The 20,164-nt window shown below is 39.0% G+C and overlaps 1 protein-coding gene across 4 annotated transcripts in view; it reads right to left on the minus strand.

Moving 5' to 3' along the window:
* Positions 1–7,256: 7,256 nt before the first annotated feature.
* Positions 7,257–20,164, minus strand: part of pax2b (paired box 2b) — a 31,993-nt gene continuing 19,085 nt past the window's right edge. For 3 of the 4 annotated variants that reach the window (XM_061027716.1, XM_061027719.1, XM_061027718.1), the window contains exons 8-10: positions 11,805–11,906; positions 9,876–9,962; positions 7,257–9,006 (exon numbers count right to left, since the gene is read on the minus strand). In XM_061027716.1, the coding sequence (XP_060883699.1) occupies positions 8,885–9,006; positions 9,876–9,962; positions 11,805–11,906 (311 nt within the window). In that variant the 3' untranslated portion in view covers positions 7,257–8,884. Of the gene's footprint in view, positions 9,026–9,875; positions 9,963–11,804; positions 11,907–20,164 lie in introns of all 4 variants that reach the window. The other variant, XM_061027720.1, reaches the window with a different exon arrangement.

A 20,164-nucleotide genomic window follows, 5' to 3' on the forward strand; every position in this document is an offset into this window, starting at 1 on the left:
CAAAAATAGCTATTATCTTCAGACCATTAGAACCATTTTGTCCATTGTGAATGTAAAGGAGATAACGTGACGCATAAAATAACAACAATGATAAATGTTGATGTGTCATCCATCTATTCGCCATTGCGAGCTATTTTACAGATAGTCCACATATCAAACATTATCCCTGTTGGCTGGTTTGGTAGATTTCCCATCATCAACTGAGGGAATCTTTAATTAAATATCATTGCTAAAGCTTAGCAACCAAACCCTCTATACTTGAGAGGTGTTAAGTGGAAAATGTATATTTCACTAAAGAATCAGGAGCATAGTTTAACGTTGAACTTACAGTGAATAGTTGCTCAAGTTAGTCTATTTGGGTTGTTTTTCTACACATGAGAAGTATAGGCCTTAACAGGTCAATGGTTTCCAACAACTGGTTCAGGGTTTTACTGTACCATATTTTAAAAATACGTTTTTTATTATCATCTTTAGTATCCTATAGGCCTAATAAAATTGAGTAATTTCATGGGTCAACCTAAAAGAGCCTTTTGCATGCTTTGCACCAGGCCTACTTGGAACAGCCCAACTAAGCAGGTGTGACACGGTCCCAAACTTGTTAATGATTTGCCTACCTGTGAGGCAGGTGCATCGGTAACCCCCCTCTTCAAGTGGATCCGTCCATATGATGTCACAGTTCAAGCGGGAAATATTCAAAAGGACTCAAGTGGGAAAGAGCGGAATTTAATTGCAATACGTATAATATGGAAAATAATGGACCGAGTCGGCGAAATGTCAACAAGAGAATATAACTCGGGTCTGTTGCTTGAACACCTTTTAAGATAGTTTGCTTTTCCTTAAATGCCGACAGCAGTATTTACATTAATATACAGTACACCTACGCAAATTGGCCAAGATAAATAAAGAGTACTTTACCCGTGGACACACCTGCATCTGCAGACCAAAGAAGGAGGAGACCGCTGCGGAGGACCAGCTCCCATCAGGTATGTAAACAAAGTCAGCTATAGGAAGTTGCAGCAACTCTCATGCTGTAGGCTACCTGTCACCTGGAGTTATCCTGTATCCTTTTGTGAAGAGTGATTTGTTTTGTTCTTATGACGCTGGCTATAGTGTGTTTGCGTGTAAAATCCTGTGTTGTTGAGACACAGGTGAATTCATGATACTGTGCTGTTGGCTGTTGGGTGTTATTGTGCTGTAACTCCTGCTGAAATACAATGTAGCTCATGCTCTTGGCATCACTTAGGCTGCACTTTCAATTAGATATATTAGATAATCTGCAAGTATAGCAAATTGCTGTATCCCAATTTCCAAAAGCAGCAATATTTTGGATAGAAGATAAAATGTTCATCAATTCACATTTAGAAGGACGTACTGTAGTGCTGCACGGATGACTTGGCTACAAATCTTGTTCTCGAGGAGTGAGATGAAGTTTATGTTGGGTAGAGAACCTACATAATCGTCTCAACATTCATCATGATTTTCTTTATTAGTTTCTGCCCCCAAGATAAAAATGCTGTGTAAAAATGATATGTCTGTGTAGTCATAAACCATTTTGAAATTGCCATGCAGTATGATTTTTCCCAAACAAAAAAAAGCCTCTTTTAGTTAATATGCCACATCTGACACACGTGCATGGACCACCAGCAGGTGCGTAAGTAGTTAAAAAGAGTGTTTTCTAGAGCGGTTCATGTTTGTGTTGCTTTTTGAGGTCGTGAGAGTGACCTGACTCCCAGGAGCCCTTTCACTGCTGTCAGCTGATCAGCTGACATAACACAAGGGCAGATATTGTTTCCCCAATGTTGACAAAGTGTTTCAATTTTCAAAGCTGCACCCTGATCAAACTCTGAGCATGAATATTGATTTATTTCCTAAATGCGACAGCTGTCATAACCAAAATATTAGTCAGCTTTGCAAGTGATTACATTTCTAACGCTTTGATTCATTTTGTTTCTAAAGGACCTGTTTATGGGAGGAAATGACAAGAAGTCGAGTTGACAGGCCTGGAGTGAGACAGTTAAATGCCCCTTGCTGCTCTGGATAATTAATAAATAAAGTACCAGGGGAGTCCTGTCATGGCTTCCTCTATGACAGGGGCTGTCTCCAGTGCGCTAAAGCATTAAATGACCAATTCCTGTCAGGCTAACTTCCACTGCACTCCCCTGGCACACTCTCTCTCATTCTCCCTCTCTCGCCCTCTCTGTCTCACACACACACACTGTCTGTCTTTCTTCCAAAGAGAGCTACTTTGCTCCTTTTTTGCTCTGAGTTTTTCAGCGACTGATGGCTCTAGTTCATTTCTGCTGAATTAATTGGTCCCTGAATGAATTCTGTTGACAGGGCAATTCATCATGTGTTTGGCCTGACAGTGACTGGGGTGTTGGGAGTGCGGTGGTGGTGGTGGTGGTGGGGTAGGCGGGGGAGTCGAGGGTGAGGGGAGCCGCAGGAGAAGCTGGGGTTATATCGGGGGGGGGGGAAGGGAGGATGGGGGTTGATGATTCTGCCCTCTCTTTTACCCGCTTCTATTATTCCCTCTTCTGCTAACAGGAATAGCCTGCATCAAATTCAGCTTCACTTCTCACTGAATATTTCCCAGCCCCCCCCCCTCCCTCCCTCCCCCCCACACCCTCCCCGGTTGCAAACAAACACGCCTGGGCTGACAGATCCAGCTGATTAGGGAGCTCCTCTGTCTGCTTTGGAGGATATCCTCATTACTGGCCAGTCAGGTAGCAAGCCTGGTTAGCCCGGGACCATCGGCGCCTGTTTTTTTGGAAACTGACATGTCCACTAAGAGAGGTGCATTGGCTTTAATTGCATCATGTATCACACAATAGCCATTAGGGTAATTATTTACTGGCGGGAGGGTAAATGAGGTTTGGCCATGGGCAGAGCCAGCCAGCCATGCAACTAGCTTCTTGTTGGCAGAGGTGTGGCACTCACCTGTACGGTAACAGAGCTAAATGCTGGTCATTTGCTTCATTTAGAAAATATCCTGTCATCTAAACCCCACTGTCACCCCCCCCTCCCCTGCTCCTCCGTTTCCCCCTTTTTTTTTTCTCACACTCACTTTCAGTCATGCAGGGCACTTATTATGTCCAATCAATCAATGCTCACCCATTAGGAACCTCCCCTCAAGTATCCTCTGGATGGCCTCACACAGCAAGAGTCAAAAATTACCTCATAATTGCTGCTCAGGCATCATAACAAGCTAGGCTGCCCTGGTGACACGGCCATACAAACAGGTCTAACACAGGAATTGATGGATACTGGAGAATCGTATTATATATTGCCATATCCAATTAGATACAGCACATAAAGCAGCGGATCCATTCCCCTCTTCTCACAACGTCCAAACCAGTCCTCGGATATAAAGACGTGAAATGCATTTTCATATTTTCTCCGGCAGCCCCCCTTGTCTTTGGTGTGTCAGTGCAAATGATAACATCCTGAGGATTTATTGTACATTTGACACACCAGTAACCAAATTATAATTCGGTTGCTGCTGCGGCATATTCATAGAACCACAGTACAAATCGCACAGAGAAAGCGTTCAGTCAGCATGTATTAGTGCGGAGCAGGTTGGAAAGGTCAACAGTTAGACGTGACACTGAGGTTTGAAGTTACGCGTGATGAGACCCACTGTTACTGTCAATACCTGAAATAGACGGGGTTCTCATTACAAGAAAAGCTGTATTTAATACACATCCCACCACATGTTGAGCTGCAGCCTGTTTCTTCTAAAAAAAAAAACCACAATGATAACATCTAAGAGATCAGACATGTTCAAGACCATTTGTTCCATATGCACATGTTTTTATCTTGTGCAACTTTTGAGGCATAATTGTTCTACTTCTTAAGGAGCAATTTGCAGAATGAGCTTTACAGATTAAGTTAAATGCCTTATTCATTTAGGAGTAATAGCATTAATGTCATGGTAAGATGGAGCAAAAAGCTTAGATGAATAACCGCACAACCGCCTCTGTCGTATAAAAACTGTGCAGTAAATCAAGATTTCATCACGTATGTGTTAACAAGATTACTGAACTGTTTTTTTTTTCTCTAAATAATAAGTCATCTACTAAGTTCAGCTTTTACTTTAATTTTGTATTTTAAAGATCACATTTACATTAGTATACTCGTATTTGTCAGTCGGAAACAATTAGTGTCATTTTTATGTTTTTTTTTTTGTTCTGTCTTTTTATAATTGAATGTTAAGTAAAGACAGTGACAGGTGTTGATTAGAGCCAATCACGTCATCCCACCACCCTTATTTATAAAGAATATACGGTAAATTATATATATATATACAGTATATTCTTTTTTCAGAGGATGCTGTTGTCATCTGGCATGCTGCAGTCAATTTGAGCATGATTGACAGATACATCCAGGTTCACAGTTTATTGCTTTCTGAGGAGAGAGCCAGATATGCCAATTTAGACAGGAAAGTGACAAAAAAGTTTCCATCTAAATAGAATAATTCTGCTTCTGGGAATTCTCTGCTGGGGAGAGGAAAGAGTCAAGCTCCCCCCGCCCCTCCTTCCTTTAACAAGGGCTGTGAATGACAAACATACACGCCGGTTAGAGGCTGACAGAACATAAGCTTTTGATGCTTCACAGGGGAGCTATGAAATAAACAACAGACAGAGAAATTGAATTACAAAGCAAAAAGAGGGTCTCTCCTTGTGGACCCAGAGGCAACAGAGTGCGCCAAAAAACAGCTCAGCTTACTATGTTTTAGTGGAGCTCATTTTCTCTTTTCACAGGGTTCAAATTTGGAGGGAAATATACAATAGAAGTGTAGAAATCCACCACTGTGACTTAGAAACATAGAAAGTAAATAAATAGGTAGAAATTATTATAATTTTTTTTATTTTTTCAAAACACATACCGGTACTTAAATACATCCACATTTGCATAAGCCTCGTGTGAGTACAATCCACCACACGCTTAACATAGGAAAGAGAAACAAATCCATCAAGTCAGCTTTAAGAGTTGACCAAGTCGATCCAATATTTCTTCTGCCTCATATTGAGCAAATATTTTCTTCACTTAAAAGGTTTTGAGTTTTCAAGTTTTAACACAGCAACGTAAGACTCTCTCTTGACATTTCATACCTCTGCTATCCATGCAGGATCAGAGCATCAAACCCCTATTTTAGCATTAAAAGGTAAACTTTTGGTATGAAATGAATGTCTGAATTACCAACTGAAAAGCTCAACAACTTTATTACACAGTCCTCTTCTGTCTGACATGATTTCAAATGTACACGACCCTGCTTTATCAGTCGTTCCCGCAGCCCAAATCCTTTGCAAATCGCGCGGCAGTGCTAATCAGGACAGTGTCCACTTGTTGTAAATCAATAATGATATAACTAAGTCATACAAGGCGGCAGTGGCGGAGGGATTACGCAGCCAAGAAAGAGTGAAAATAAGCTCTGAGAGGGATTTCATGCATAAATCTCTCCCTGCAACTTAGCACAAATTGAATTCAGGCTCACTGCTAGAAAAATTAATTCAGCTTTACAAAGCGAGGAGAGGTTAAACACTTTATGTGCTGCTCAGTGATCCAAATCATGGAGAAAACATTTAGAGGCATTCTCACTGTAGCACGCGGGCACCATGTGATCTTTAAAAGTAAATACATTCATCCCAGATAGTTTCATGACTTACCTGAATTCTTCTTTTTAGTTTTACTCATCAGCATTCAAAATAAGTAATCTGTCACAATAGGCAAACTTATGGGACACATTTTCCTGTGTCCTGTCCTGTGTTGGTTGGAATCCATAAACAGCTATCAAATTTAACAAATCAATTAAAAAGTGTATTCCCAGCTATCACGATGGGCATAATTACAACAGCCAGAACAATTACAGCTCCTGATTAATACATGTGTGAATGCAGTGGTAGTCATGGCTTTCATGCTTAATAGATTAAAAGGAAGTTTGGAAGACAAACTTTCTCCTGAGACATTTTCTTTGAGCTATAAAAATGTGGTGCCTCCTACAACTGTGTGAATCTGACATGTGGACACTTAAAATATGTTTTTTTCCTACAAAATATGTTGTAATATTGATTAAAAATGAGAATTTATTCATATCATGTACCAAACTTTATGGAAACAAGTTTAAAAAAATGACACCTATGGTTTCAAATGGCTGTAATTTAAACATACTGTATATTTCTGTATTAGTAATAGAGTAAAATCGTATTATTATGAAATACCACGTTGAGAGCCATGTTGACAGCAGAAGAGGATTAGCAGTAACAAAGCCACTCGTCTTGATTCAAAGGAGTCCCCAAAATACCACGTTATCTGTTTCATCGTAACAGATTATAGAATTCTATGAATTATTATTTCTGATGTTTTTTGCGTATCAGGTTATTTGACTATGTATAATGTAGGACAGACTAATCTATAACAGTACATTATATTTTACACCCTGAGAATACTTTAAAATTGAACATTTAATATAATCTTGCTATTAAGTATTTACAGTTTATCTAAGTATTATATAACCTAACCTGTTGAGGAGTGAAATGTTCTGTGTATTCCCCAGTAGCGCATCAAGAAAATTGTACCTAAATGAGGCATAGACTTATTAGACTTAGTTTACTGCAGATATTTATATGAAGGATTTATGTAGTTGCATGCTTGATATCATTGTTCTGACAGATAACGCTCACAGTGTTGCTCATTTTAATTCATAATGGGGGTTAAAAGGGAGCAAAACTGGGAGAACAGAAGGCTGGAATATATAAAACAAGATGTTTTTGCCCATTTGGTAAAATATGTTTTTGAGTCCAAATAAGGACCACAAGTTATGATTATTTTTTTTTTGTTCATTATTTTTTAGATAAACGTATAACTCCTAAAAAATATTCCAGTGTTATGTCATAAGTAGAGTGAAATGAATTTTTTAAGAAGACGTCTTTAAATGTCTTGATTTACAGTCCAAAGCCTATACAGTAGAAATTTAAATTCAATTATACAATAAAGTCAAAAGATCCCAATCCTCACACTTCAGAAGCTGAAAGTATTATACTGAAGTTGCATCTGGATTTTAACTTAACTGATCATTTGTTTATGAGTATGTCTTTGATATTCCTCTTTTTCTAGCTCTATTCCAGATACTCAGAAAAACAATGCAGCACTTTTTTCTTTTTGCTTAAAAGATTTCAGACACTTTTATTATTGTACAAGTGAGACCAGCATAATGAAAGTGATAATATCCATGAACATGAAAGACATTTTTTCTTACTGTATTTACAGAGAAGTGTCTTCACATCACACACAAAAAAATCCTTCTATAAAATGAACAATTTGTAAATAACATAATTAAATAAAGACCTACCTTTAGGTTTACAGCTGAATATGCATATGATGACCATCTCTGCACTGCATAGAATTTATACATATAATTTTCCTCATGAACAACGTGAATTTTTCCTAATAATAATAACAATCATAATAATACTGCTCTCATGATGCATAAAGGCGGCCTGTAAATTAACAATAACAAGAACTAAGTCTTTGGCAAATGCAAATACATTCACTTGACAGATGAAGAAACAATAATTCCAGCTTGATTCAAAGAAATAACCCGGACTGAACATGTGAGGGAACTGAAAGTTAGGTAGGTAATGTTTAAGGCATTTAGCTGAAATCATCACCCTGCTTTTTTAAAAACTTTATTAGAGGCCTCAGAATCATCCAATCAGTGTGACTGTGGACGCTTCTGGCAAATGTTTCTTACTGTTTCCAATTGGAATGGCTTTTATATTGTTTTTTTGTTTCTGGGGTTGAATGCCAAAGACTTAATCGAATAAAATTAAAAACATAAGCTGTGAGAACATAGTAGTGCACGTCAAGGCAGTAACATGATGGGCCTCGAACAACAGGAAAAACTGTGAAGCTTTAAGTGCCTTTTCAGACGCAGACTTATGAGACTTACAGTCAGATCAATGAAATTAAGCAAAATATGCATCATCATTTTTCAGCATAATAACGCTCCAGTGTTGCAAACCTCCAAAATAGTGCAAAAATAACAAACAAAAAAACACAGTCTGATGACATCTCGTATCCTGACAAATAAGAAAAAGTCAAACACTAGCCAAGCAGTGTGCAGGTTAGGAATTGTAAAAATGAAATTAAAAAATTATTTTAAGAATATATTTACTAGTTTCTTGAAATCTTGCAAATAAGAAGCCATGTTGATATACTGTCATGGCTCCCTCTATTTTCCCAACAGATGTTTCTTTATTAATTTCATTTTCATTTTTACATCTTGATTGTGTATCACAGAGAACATGTCCTAATCTTCTCATGGCATCAAAAGCGATCGGTTTAGTCATGCTGGATGTTTGGTCGGTGACTGATCAGATTGATAAAAAACAATGTTAGCCTGCCACAGCCTGAGTGTGCTGCTTCTAATCTCCTCTGATCTCACTGTGCTGCCATCTGAATCGAGGAGGGGATGAATGGTGAAAGGGCGGGGGGGGGAAAAAAAGGCTGCTGCTACATTTTTAAGCTGTGGACAGGGTCCCTGCTGAGAGCCGTCTAGAAAAGGAATGTACAGTATTGATCCATGATGGGATGAAACTGTGACACTGCTTCAGGATGGAAATAAAATCTGTTAATTTTGTTTTCAGTCTTTTTTTTTTTTATTATTTAACCAGCTGCATTTAGTAACAGTTGTCATAGTGTGTAGCGACTCTCAGTGTCTCTGGTGCTGTCTTGTAGATTTTTTTTTGGCTTTGAGTGTCCAAAGAAGCTTCATGGAGGGAGAAGAGAAGTCGTCTGGAGTCCCAAAAAAATCTGTTAAGTGTCTCATTGTCTGAGCCGAGAGCATGTTATGCGCAGTTGCTCAGTGTCCAGTGGACCATGCCGCTCACACCGGGGCAATATGGAGGCTAAGGCCATGGTCCTGCAGGTTGATTTGGTTTCCATGGTAACTAGTGACGGTCATAGGCAGTGGCAGCAGTGGGAGGGGCGGAGCCTCTCGATGCGGCACTATAATAATAAGGGGAACCTGAAAGTTAACAGAAGAACGAACCATTTGAAACAACAACAAATACAGTCTTCACTACAATTTACCCCAAAGAATAATCATTGTTAAAAGTGGAATGGTTGATTAGCTCTTTTTTCAAAACTAATAAAGGATGAAACTGAAATGTTTATAATCAATGTACCGTTTCCTAAGCCCCGCCTCCTTTTATCCTTTTGCTATTCTTTAAACCTAACCAGTATTTTATAGCACAGCCAGTTCCTAAAATGATTTTATTTTTTACGTTTTGTCTCGCTGTTTTCTGAGATGGACCTTTCTTTTCCAGTTTAGTGTAAGCAAATATATAGTTATCTGCACAAACAACTGCAAAAACAAAATTCACAGATGATTTTTTTTTACGTTTCCAGTATACTTGTACTAAGAAGAGAATCTTGGCCAAGAGATCCAATTTTTTTTTCTTTAAAACATAATGAATTATATTGAATTAACAAGACTAGGCTACGAATCCTAAAGAGGACAAGATAGCATCATCTGCTAATCATCTTACTAATGTATACATACATACAATAACAGCACAGCTCCTCCTTGGTAGGACAGGGAGTTAAGATAACATGTTTGGCTACTTAGCTTATACAATGTTTGTATTTTTGAAACTCAAGTTTTCACAAATTGGTTAGGTTAGTCCTGACAGGGCCTTTTTTGTAAACTGTGACACCTTATGATAATTTAAGTTTTGAAATATGCTTCTTGGCGAACAGCCTGCTGTGCAAGGTTACAGTTTCTAAGGCTATAATTGGACCATTTCTGTTCAGGGGGAGGGGTTTAGCTAACAGTCAATTAATTGTTCTCAGTCAGATTCTCTCTATCTACTCACTTAGTAATGCTGGGTTGCTGAATCGCCAAGCTTCGTTGTAGGTTGTGTACTGTGGATGACTGTAGGGGTTCCCCGAAAACTCACTCCCTGCAAAACAAAACAACAAATCAATTAGCATTTCAATGCATCCAACCATTAGCCCTTCACATGCAGCCATTTCTCGTCATTCAAAACAGGATGCAATTTGAGGGGGAAAATGATAGTCATCGTCGTGCGACCAGTCAAGCAAGTAATTTATTTCTTTTTCATTTCACTTAAGTTATGCAACACTGAACAATACAGGATGTGACACTGAAGGCGGCTTTCCCTGTCCCATTTATGGATATCTACCCATTCTTCTTCCTGCAGTATATTCCAAAGCGCTCTAATAAATACAGAGTGGTAATAAACAGCTTCATGCATACATTTTTGATATGCTGCAATAAATCCTGCTACCCTTCTTGCAGGAATTTTAACATCTTGGATTTGAACCCCCCTTGGGCCTGAGCTTTGGTGTTTGCTACAGCAGGATTTCATTGCTTGGGAAGTAACTTGGGGCATGTCAGTGAGCATTGCTGTTGGTTCAACACGTTTCTTTCCTTTATGAGACAATAAAGGCAAGATTTTATATGAAGCTAGTGAGAAATGGCTTTGCTTTAACAGTGTTTTGCGCCTGTCACTAAATCTTAGTGGTTGTGTAGGCTACATGATGAATGGGTTGTAACACAAAACCACAAGCCATGGGATTAAGGCCCTCATCTTTTGCTGTGTGCCACATAAGAACAAATGGGAAGTAAAAGTATGTTTGACTTGACGGTTTTTCACCAACATGATTTAACAGTTTTATTAGCCAAAATCCAAAAAGTAATCCTGGAGTGCAATGCCACTGGGTGCTACTAGATCTCCATCTTTTGACTTTTAGCTATCTGAAGGGTTTGTCAAAAAAATGTTCAGTTGTATATTTCATCAGCAGCTTTTAACAACAAAATTTGGGGCTTGACTACGATGTGCTGAAGTTTGTTTGTATGGAAAGGCTTATGTAATTGAATCATTTTCTAATGTTTTTGATCAGCAGAAAAATAAGTACAGAAACAAATGATCACGGATCACATAGCAGAAGTTTTTGTCAAGCTCAGCCGACAAAACCAAACAGGACAGTTAAGTAACTCTTTTGTCTGAGGTGGAAATGCAACACATCATGGCGGCCCGTTTAAAGGAGAAAAGAAGAACAGCCTGTGATGGGTTGTGTGATTGGTAAATGATATGCTAACACAGGACACACTCCACTGGTTTCCCCAGCCATGCTGTTTAATCACATTCAAGCAAAATGTCTGCTGTGTTTGGGTGAATGTGTGTGTGTGTGTGTGTGTGTGTGTGTGTGTGTGATGATGCTAGAGAGTTGTGTGTGTGTGTGTGTGTGTGTGTGTGAAGAAACAGTACCAAAAGCCGAATCCCAGCTCTGTTCCTAGCAGTGAAACCTCCACAGAGAGATGAGATATTTGAATATTTACGAGGCTCCCATACCTCTGCCTTTTGACCCTTAACTGTTTCCTGTGAACCTGAACTGCAGGTTAAGTAGAGGAGGAGAAGGGGACATGCTCTGGAGCTCAGAGGCTGGGGAGGGCTGCTGGTTTTGTTTATTGACAACCAGTATAAACGGCGATGCGGAAGGATAATGAGCCAGTGAGGCAAAGCAGGAAGAAGGAAGACCGACTGTCCTCTTCACTGTCTTTGAACACTTATTCAGCCTGTCTTATCTTATGCCACACTGAGCTAATATAAGAATGTGTGCCTCATATGCAACAGACCAATATGTACTGTCTCTTTGTTTAATTTTAAGTCTCTTCCACTTGCTTCCACAGCTTCTACATTTGTTTGATTTGAGGCTGATGACACCTGTTAAACGGACCAAAACAACGGTATCAAGCGGTGACGTCGTCTGTGACTCACCAGGAACCATTCCAGCGAGGGTGGAGGTCGGGTAGCTGCCCTGGCCTGTGGGGGGGACGTGAGGGGGATACCCAGGTAAGGTTGTGTTGGCCATATCTCGACCTGGAAAGACAACAGAAAACAAAGAAATAACATAAGTACTAATCTCTTCTACACAAATATAAAAAAAAGATCTGGACTTTTGGAAGTATTCAGATCTTCAAGTAAAAGTAGCTATACAGCACTTCTATTTTTATAATGTACTCTGAAATACATTTTCAGCCCAGTACCCCCTGATCAATACAAAAATATTTCACTAGAGTAACAGCCTGTATGAAGAGGAAGGATGAAGCACTGGACTAAGACATTTAGACTGTACACTTTTTAAGATTAAACACTTAGCTAATACATTTGAGTAGTTTAGTGATAACATTTTGGGTATTATGATTATATGTTTTAATTTGACATCAAAAAATCTCAAGTTCTCCAGCAGTTCTCTGAAGTACACCTTGGGGTTTTAGTGCCTTCATTTGAAAAGCAAATAAAATCCCGTCTTACATAATTCTTGATTAAGTTCAATTAATCGAATATGCCAAGTTTCTCTAATGTTATTCTGAAAACCATCCAATAAAGTAATGAAGTAAAAGAAAATCGTATGCCTCAATCTTCAGTGTAGAAAGTCACGTGATGAGAAAGTACTGAAGTATAAGTATCTCTACACTGTTGAAGAAAATGGTGCCTAATTTAATGTTTCATCACTTATGACAAACAACACAACCACCGCAAGTCAGTCTGCACAACGACTAGATTGTTACTGTAACCAATCAGAGGCTCAACCAGCCCGTGCCAAACGTATAGGAGAGGAGCCTTTAAACTTGTCACTAAACAACAGAAAGCCTCAGTCTCCAACAAGCGAACTCAAAACATGACAACAGCTGCTTTCAGAGAACTGAACTCCCAAGAGTTCACATGAACATGCGTCCTCATTACACCATTCAAACCTGCCTAAATATGGCAGCCTTTGCCAGCCTGACTCCTATAAGGCACCTCTCTCTCTTTTTTTCCTCTGTGGCTGTAAAGTCCGAGCACACCGGCCCCTCTGCACGGCGTCACCCTGCAGATATTCAGCCCTGTAATTAAGAGTGACGGTTGGGCTGTCCTCGCTGACCACGAGGACGTTTGGACAACAGCACGTAACCCCAATCTGCACAGGGGCCGGGGTAAGAGAGGCCCCTGTTATATATTGTCAACTGTGAGGGCCACTTGGACTCAAAAAGGGAAAATCCCCTTCAAATGGAGCTTTTAATGAGGAATCCGAAGATGAAACACACCATAACGCCAAAGGACAACTGTCGTCAGCGCCGTGTGGTCCGCTTTACAATCAAAGTCCAGATACACACTATGAACTTCATATAGAGAGTTTATTCTCAGGGTGGTCGAAACGTAAGGTGAATTCACAGCCTGGTGGAGAACTGTTAAAGTTCAGAGCTGAGAGTGAAGCTTTTGTCTGAGGAACACTTTTGATTTTAATAGTTGAGATACGAAGAGAAAAGAGAAATACATTTGTTTTTGTTTTGTGATGATCAAGGTGATGTTTTGTTGTGTCATCTGTCAGTTGCATGGTCTATTTAATTTTCATTTGTGTAAGATTTTTTTTGGGAATCTGATTTAAGTAAAAGGAATACAAAGTACTTGCTGGAGCAAACCACATTTTTTTTAATCTGGTAGGCTGCACCACATAAAATAATGGTGATTAAAAGTGATTAAACAGCATAGAATTACATTGTTTGAAATACTTCCTCTCTTTAGTACAAAGTCATATTTCTGTTTCAATGCCAGCAACTGAATTTTGCAGACAATGAGCTTTGCTCGTGAGAGCATAAACCATAGGCCAACTTAGGTTTGACTTCCGATTCATACCTGTGCAATTTCATGAGCAACTTTTTTGTTTAATTGAGGGCAAGCCAACAAGCCCTTTGGGTGTTGAAGTAGCTTCTACTACAGGCTTGCAGGCACACTGGCTACAGTGGGGGCCACAGGGGCCGGGGAGTGAGACGGCTGGTTCAAACTGGTGAAGATGAAGGAAGGCAGGCCTGGAAGTCCACAGGACTCAGGCCTGATATGGAGGAGGAGAAGAATGAGGAGGGGGAGTGGAGGGAGCTGAAGAAGCCTTTTTGTGGCTTGATGATGGTATACAACATATCTATATTTTGTTTATCTTGGACTATGAAATACAGAAAAACACAAACATTCTGAAATTGCATCAACAGGACTTGTTTTTGAGGAGGTTTTCATGGGACACTTGAAACAGTGGACACAATTGGTGCACCAATTTAGTGATGTATTTTGGGCAGAAAAAAAGAGAGCAAGAAAAAAAACAGTTTAGAACAGAATAATAATTATTTAGGTTCTTTAATTTTAGTATTTATTTTCCAGTAAATCTCTGATGTATCTAAATCTAGATTTCAGCATCACCAATAATATCCCAGATTAATGGTTTACACACAAATGATGATGATGAGTATGATGTAGTTGTAGAATGCATTGTTTTTGATATAAGTCATAAATAATGTAAACAATTCCTTGGGAAATGATCACCAACCTGACCTGCTACGTAAGTAACATGTTGCTTTCATTTAAACCATTAAAATGTAATAATTAATAGATTTCTTTATCTAACAATATGCTTCTCTAAAAAGGGTCTTTATTGATAACATGTTTCTATTATTCTCTATTGTTTTTTATGCAGCTCTACTTCATAGATACAAATATACATTATATGCACAAATACACATTTTTGCAGGGCTTGTACTCATGCATTTATAATTGTGGTGACGCTTCTCTCTTTAAAGTAAACAACCTGAATACTACCTCCAGAACTGGTAGTATTTGTTGGTTTGCCAAAGTCTCAAAGTAGCAGTCAAACTAAAGTGTAAAGCCAGAAAATACTGCAGAAAATACCTGGAGAATCCATTTTTAAGGGGGGTTTCCTTTACAATACATGCAAAAATGGAACGTTTCCAATTCTGATCATGGGTTTAATCAAAAGGGAAACTATTCAGTCTGATTGAACAGCTGTTCTCTATTATTTGCAAATCTCTGCTCTGATAGCGGTATTGTGTTCGGCCTGGTGAGATGTGTCTTTTGGTTAAATCGCTGAGACTGGAGGGCTGCAGAGTTAAAGAGCTTTACAGAGTAGAGTGAGGTCATGCCGGACCTTTCATTTATAATAAGAATTAGTCAGCCACAAGCCAGCGCACATAAGTCAAAGGGAGCCGGGGGAGCACTGCAGGTGGGGGGTCCGGCAGGGCTGAGGCCATTGTGTCTGAGTGTGTGTGTGTGTGCGTGTGTGATGTGTGTGGGCATTGCTAACTATTGTCTAACTGTCTCAGCAAACACTGACCCAATCTTTTTTCATTATTATTGCAGCAGCTACAGCCGTCATACATGTTGAATTAAAGTAAGCACCGTTATCTCTTTATTAGCTCGTTTCAGCGAGATGAAAACCATAATGAGGAGGATCCCTGAGTAAACTGTTCTGTTTCAAGGAAACATCTAGTTATTATATTCTAAAAATATGGATAACCTGCTATGACTTAATGTTTTTGGCCGGAATGTTGCAGTGTTGTAACAAAAGAGGAGAAAAAAACAAGTGTCCTTGTACGTTTCCTCCTCTCATCACATTGCCAATACCCATCTTTCCCTATTTAAACTTCAGAACAAACTGATCCATGTTGACTTGTTATCAGTGTATCACTTCTTGGCTAGAAATTGACTCACTGATACACCACAGCTCATTAGCATTTTTGCTAATTGTTACGATATTGTTCTTCAAGGTTTGGCCTTTTTATGATTTAAGAAATCTGTGATAAGCTAGGTTGCTGGTTTGGTTACATCTGACAAATACCTGATCAATACCAGCCCTGATACCAATCCAGTGCATTGAATCGGGGTATGGATCCTTTCAACTTAAGCTTTATCAGCTTGTTCAAGAATTGGTACCATAGAAGCAAAATAAATGCATTTTAGCTTGATTTTATTGATGTGCACAGGTAAAAGTCTTTAAGTTCTTTAGTAAAAACAGAAGTTTAGATTTTGATTTGCAAACATAAAAAGAGCAAATCATTAAAGAAAATAGGTTTTCTTAAAGGTTTGATTTGCCCATATGGCTTTTGGTTTAGTTAGTCAAACACAAACTTTTGTGTATATTTAACATACATTTCTTTTTTTTCATAACTTGTTGACCATCGATAATAATCACAGCCTCTGTTGAAACTTTTTTTTTGTATATTCCAGGATACAGTTGGCAGTGACTGCCAGCAGCTCTGTGACTGTTGCTTTATGTCCACTTTAAAGCGCCTCTTTCAGAGAGGCGCCGGTTTAGAGGACTCTCTGTACAGCAATGATAGCCTCATTAGCTGCTTGCTAGCCTTTGTTGTTTTTTTCAACAGAGATGTGTGTCCAGATTCTCATTAAAAGATGGCCTTCTTTATATTGTCCACTGTCTCTGACAGTCCCCTTAGATTGAACGCCAACAAATCAAGTTACTTTTTTCCCCGTCCTCTTTTTTTCCTTCCCTGTGAAAAAAAATAAATCAGAAGATGTTTTGGTTTGCTGTTACACAAGCCTGTTGATTTCTCTCCTCATTTGAGAATTAGCTTGTGACAGTTACTGCTGAGGGATTGACAAAAAAGATACTTGGTGAGAGGTAATGGCAGCAGCTATTTGAATTGTTTCACTGCGTTTTTTGCCAAAGTTTTGAGAGATTTATAGATGTATCTACACCCACAACAACAACAACATGACAAGAAAAGTTATTCTCATGTTTCACAATTCTTAAAAACCAAAACAGAGAAGCAGGGTGACCTCTTTATTTGGCACTGTAACAAAGTCGTTTGTGAATGACTCTTTTTCCAGCAAGAGTATTAAATTTAGCATGACAGGGACACCTTCATGTTTGCTACAACAACAACCACAAAAATCTTTGACCTCCATTTTCTAGGCTATATGCAGAATGGGGCAATTTATCACCAGCCAAAAAATCTCAGCACCCTAATTAATTACAACTAAGTAAAGAATGTTTGGAGAGCCAAATTGCTTTAATTCCCCAAACGCCGGCTGAAAGTCATTCATTATCAAATGTGTGCTCAAAGGTTAGTTTGCTTTTGTGAAGACGAAATAAGCATTAATTTCGAGGCCTGGGCGTGCGTGTCCCCCTGTGGGGAGACAGGCGAGCTGTTTGTCATGAGGCCACACGTCACTGACGGCATGTTCACTGTCTGATCTTTGCTCGCTGCTCACTGGACAACGGCAGGTCTTGATACTTTCTGTGCAGAGCTCTCACTCAGCCTAATTGAATGTGGATAGTTTGTGTTTCCTGGATGAGGGTTTTGTTTAGAGAGTTGACAGGAAGGGATAAAGAAGCGTACAGAAGCAGCTGCTTGAGGAGGAGAATTGTCATTGACACTTGGGCTTTGAGCCTTTGGAGGCCTCCATTAACAGGCCCAGCAGGGAATATGTTTAAAGAGTCTTCAGTATGCAGCCACTGAGTGGGGATGTGTAAAACTCCCACTGAGTGCTCAAGGGAATCCGCTCAGTGCTCAAAGATGCCTCTTCAGTCTGAAGCACCACTGAGAAAACAGGTGGGCTCTGACTAATTTCAGGAAATACAGAAACTCTCTATAGAAATAGTGGACAATTGGCCATATCAAGGCCATCTCTCCATTTATTTCTCAAAATACACAAAAAAAAGTTCCGAGCTCCTCCTTCTGCTATTCATAAATTCACCCACCGCTCACACTATTTGAATTTTAAGCAGTTCGGATGAACAAGAATAAGAAGCACTTGAGATGAAATCCATCTCTCGAAGGGAATTCATCAAAGAAATTACTTCCCATATCAACAATAGAAATTACCTGACAATATGCAATTGTCCTTTCCACATATTCATGGAACCCTTTGGTGTTTTTATGGGGTAAGAGGGACTATTTAGCAGCTAATACAGCATTAATGTGGAGGAGAGGGAGAGAGAAAAAAAAAGCGGTTTTAATGGAAGTGGCTTCTTGCCTCTGAATTTCGATGATGGGCACAAAGGCCTTAAATCCCTTTCTTATTTGAGCCTGCTTTGCAGGTACTTTTCAGACCTAATAGGATAAGTAGAGGACACAAAAGATTTCTATCTCTCAAGTCTTTCAACTCACAGAGAATCCCGATCTCTGGCAATGAGCACCTCATGAATCATTCATTTTTAATAGATTATGCAAATTCCAGCACATAAAATCAACAAGATCAATAACTGCAGGCGTTTTAATTGGTGTTCAAAAACATTTTAAGGATGAACATAATCTCCAGCTCTTTCCCCCGTAAAGACACAATTAATTTGAAATTGGATCTCAGCCTAAACACTAGAGATAATTTACTACTTTTTGCAAGGCTTAAAATTCCGCTGGTAGGCTTATCTCTGGCAAGTAAACTGTAATACTCAGCCATTAGAGAGACCACACACCTGAATATCACCCAATATCCACCGAGGCAAGCACTGAGGGAAAACAGAGCCGAGGAGCCACTAACTAAATACTAATTAATGGAAGTCACAGGCATGTTTGTTCCATTAGTTTGACCTCTGAATGCTTTATTTCTCTTCCCCCAGTCAGATCTACCAGCAGAAAAGGACATGGACTTTTTTAAGAACATAAAAGTATTTACTAAGTTCAGGAGGATTGTAACAAGACGAACAGTATTAAATACATTAGATAGACAGCAGAAATATTGACCCATGCCAAATTGTGGGACTATGTTAGCAGTAGTTTTCATGAGTGGATAAAAATGGAACATTGTATGAAAATATTGATTGAATATTAATATTGTGTTCTTAATAAACTTCCTACCGATACTTAATATACATTTTTCTCTTTAATCAAGACGTTAGATTGTTTTCATTTACTGTCTTGGATGTTTCACGTCCAAAGTGTTGGATCAAATTTCATGTTGGCCCAAGAAAATATGAATCCATATTGTTATCTTAATAATAGCCAATTTATATACCAATGTTTTTGTATATCTAAAGGAATATATATATATATATATTTATAAGGTTAATGTCAGGAAGATTGCAGCAATAAACGTACAGATCATATTAAACCATGTATATACAGTATATATTTGGTCAAATGTTAATGAATGGGTTTAAGGGCTTAGCATATCATCCTATATTGATGGCAGGCCCCTGAATTGATCTTCAACACTGTATTGTGGCAGACTTTGTGATATCAGCAAACATTGTATTGTTGTCTGAAGAATCACTATGAAATCGTACTGAGGTGACTTTTGGGATTATCACCTTTACATTCATACACTGACTTCCTATCCTATCCTGCTTTATGTTTGTGCATGTAAACATAATTTCCCAATGATGATTTTCTATAGGATCAAACCCAGGATAAGGCTCATATCTGGGATACTCAAGTCCACGTAAACCCACTGTTTGATCAATTGATGATACATTTTATGATAAATGGCATCTGCAGCAATATAGTTTAAAATATGAACATTTAAGCTGATTTTAAATGTATTTTTGTCATAAACAAGAAACTTTGAATGTCATCCCCCTCTTACAGGAGTGTCTGATGAACTTCACTGTACTCAGGGTTACAGGGAAAACCTAAAGTTCTTACAACTTTTCCCAAATATGCACACATGCACACTTTTATGCATACAATCTCACCTTTCTCCTTCTGTATGACTCTAAGCGTCTGTGAAACAGTAAGGAGTTTCTCTCTGCAGAAAAATAACCCAGGTGCAAACAAAGCCTCCTGCAGAACCAGACCCGCTTCCTACAGGGGCCATGGTTGTATAAAGGACAACCACACACCTTTCTTCTCAGGAGGCCTGCCTTACAGGGGAAATCTACCTCCCACATATTAATGAGAAAAGGGCCCTTTCTTTGCTCATAACACTGCTTGGCTATCATTTGAGAAGGGGGGCTGCTGCTGCTGCAATTTTCAATCACCTTGTCCTCCCCCACGCAGAACTCGTTGCCTTTGATGGCTGCTGCATAATTATATGAATTTTAATAAAAGCTCTGTATATTAATCTCGGGGCCCTCTGACAGTCATCGTAAACTTTCAGTAAACTTAACCTTCTTCTTGGTAATAACACGGCAACAACGAAACAATATTTCAATTAGCCAGGCAGTCATTAACTGTGACAAGGAGAGGAGAGGAAGAGGAGGGGAGAGAGAGATAGGAGGGTGAAATAAATGATCATGGTGTTAAGAGTTAGGCGGCAGAAATGCCAGAGCGTATTTACAGAGGCACATTACTCGTGCCTCCGTACACACAAACTGTCTCCCGGCGAACAAATCACAGGAGCAACACAGCAGT

The sequence above is a fragment of the Labrus mixtus genome, chromosome 21, assembly GCF_963584025.1.
Source record: "Labrus mixtus chromosome 21, fLabMix1.1, whole genome shotgun sequence".
Classification (NCBI taxonomy): Eukaryota; Metazoa; Chordata; class Actinopteri; order Labriformes; family Labridae; genus Labrus; species Labrus mixtus.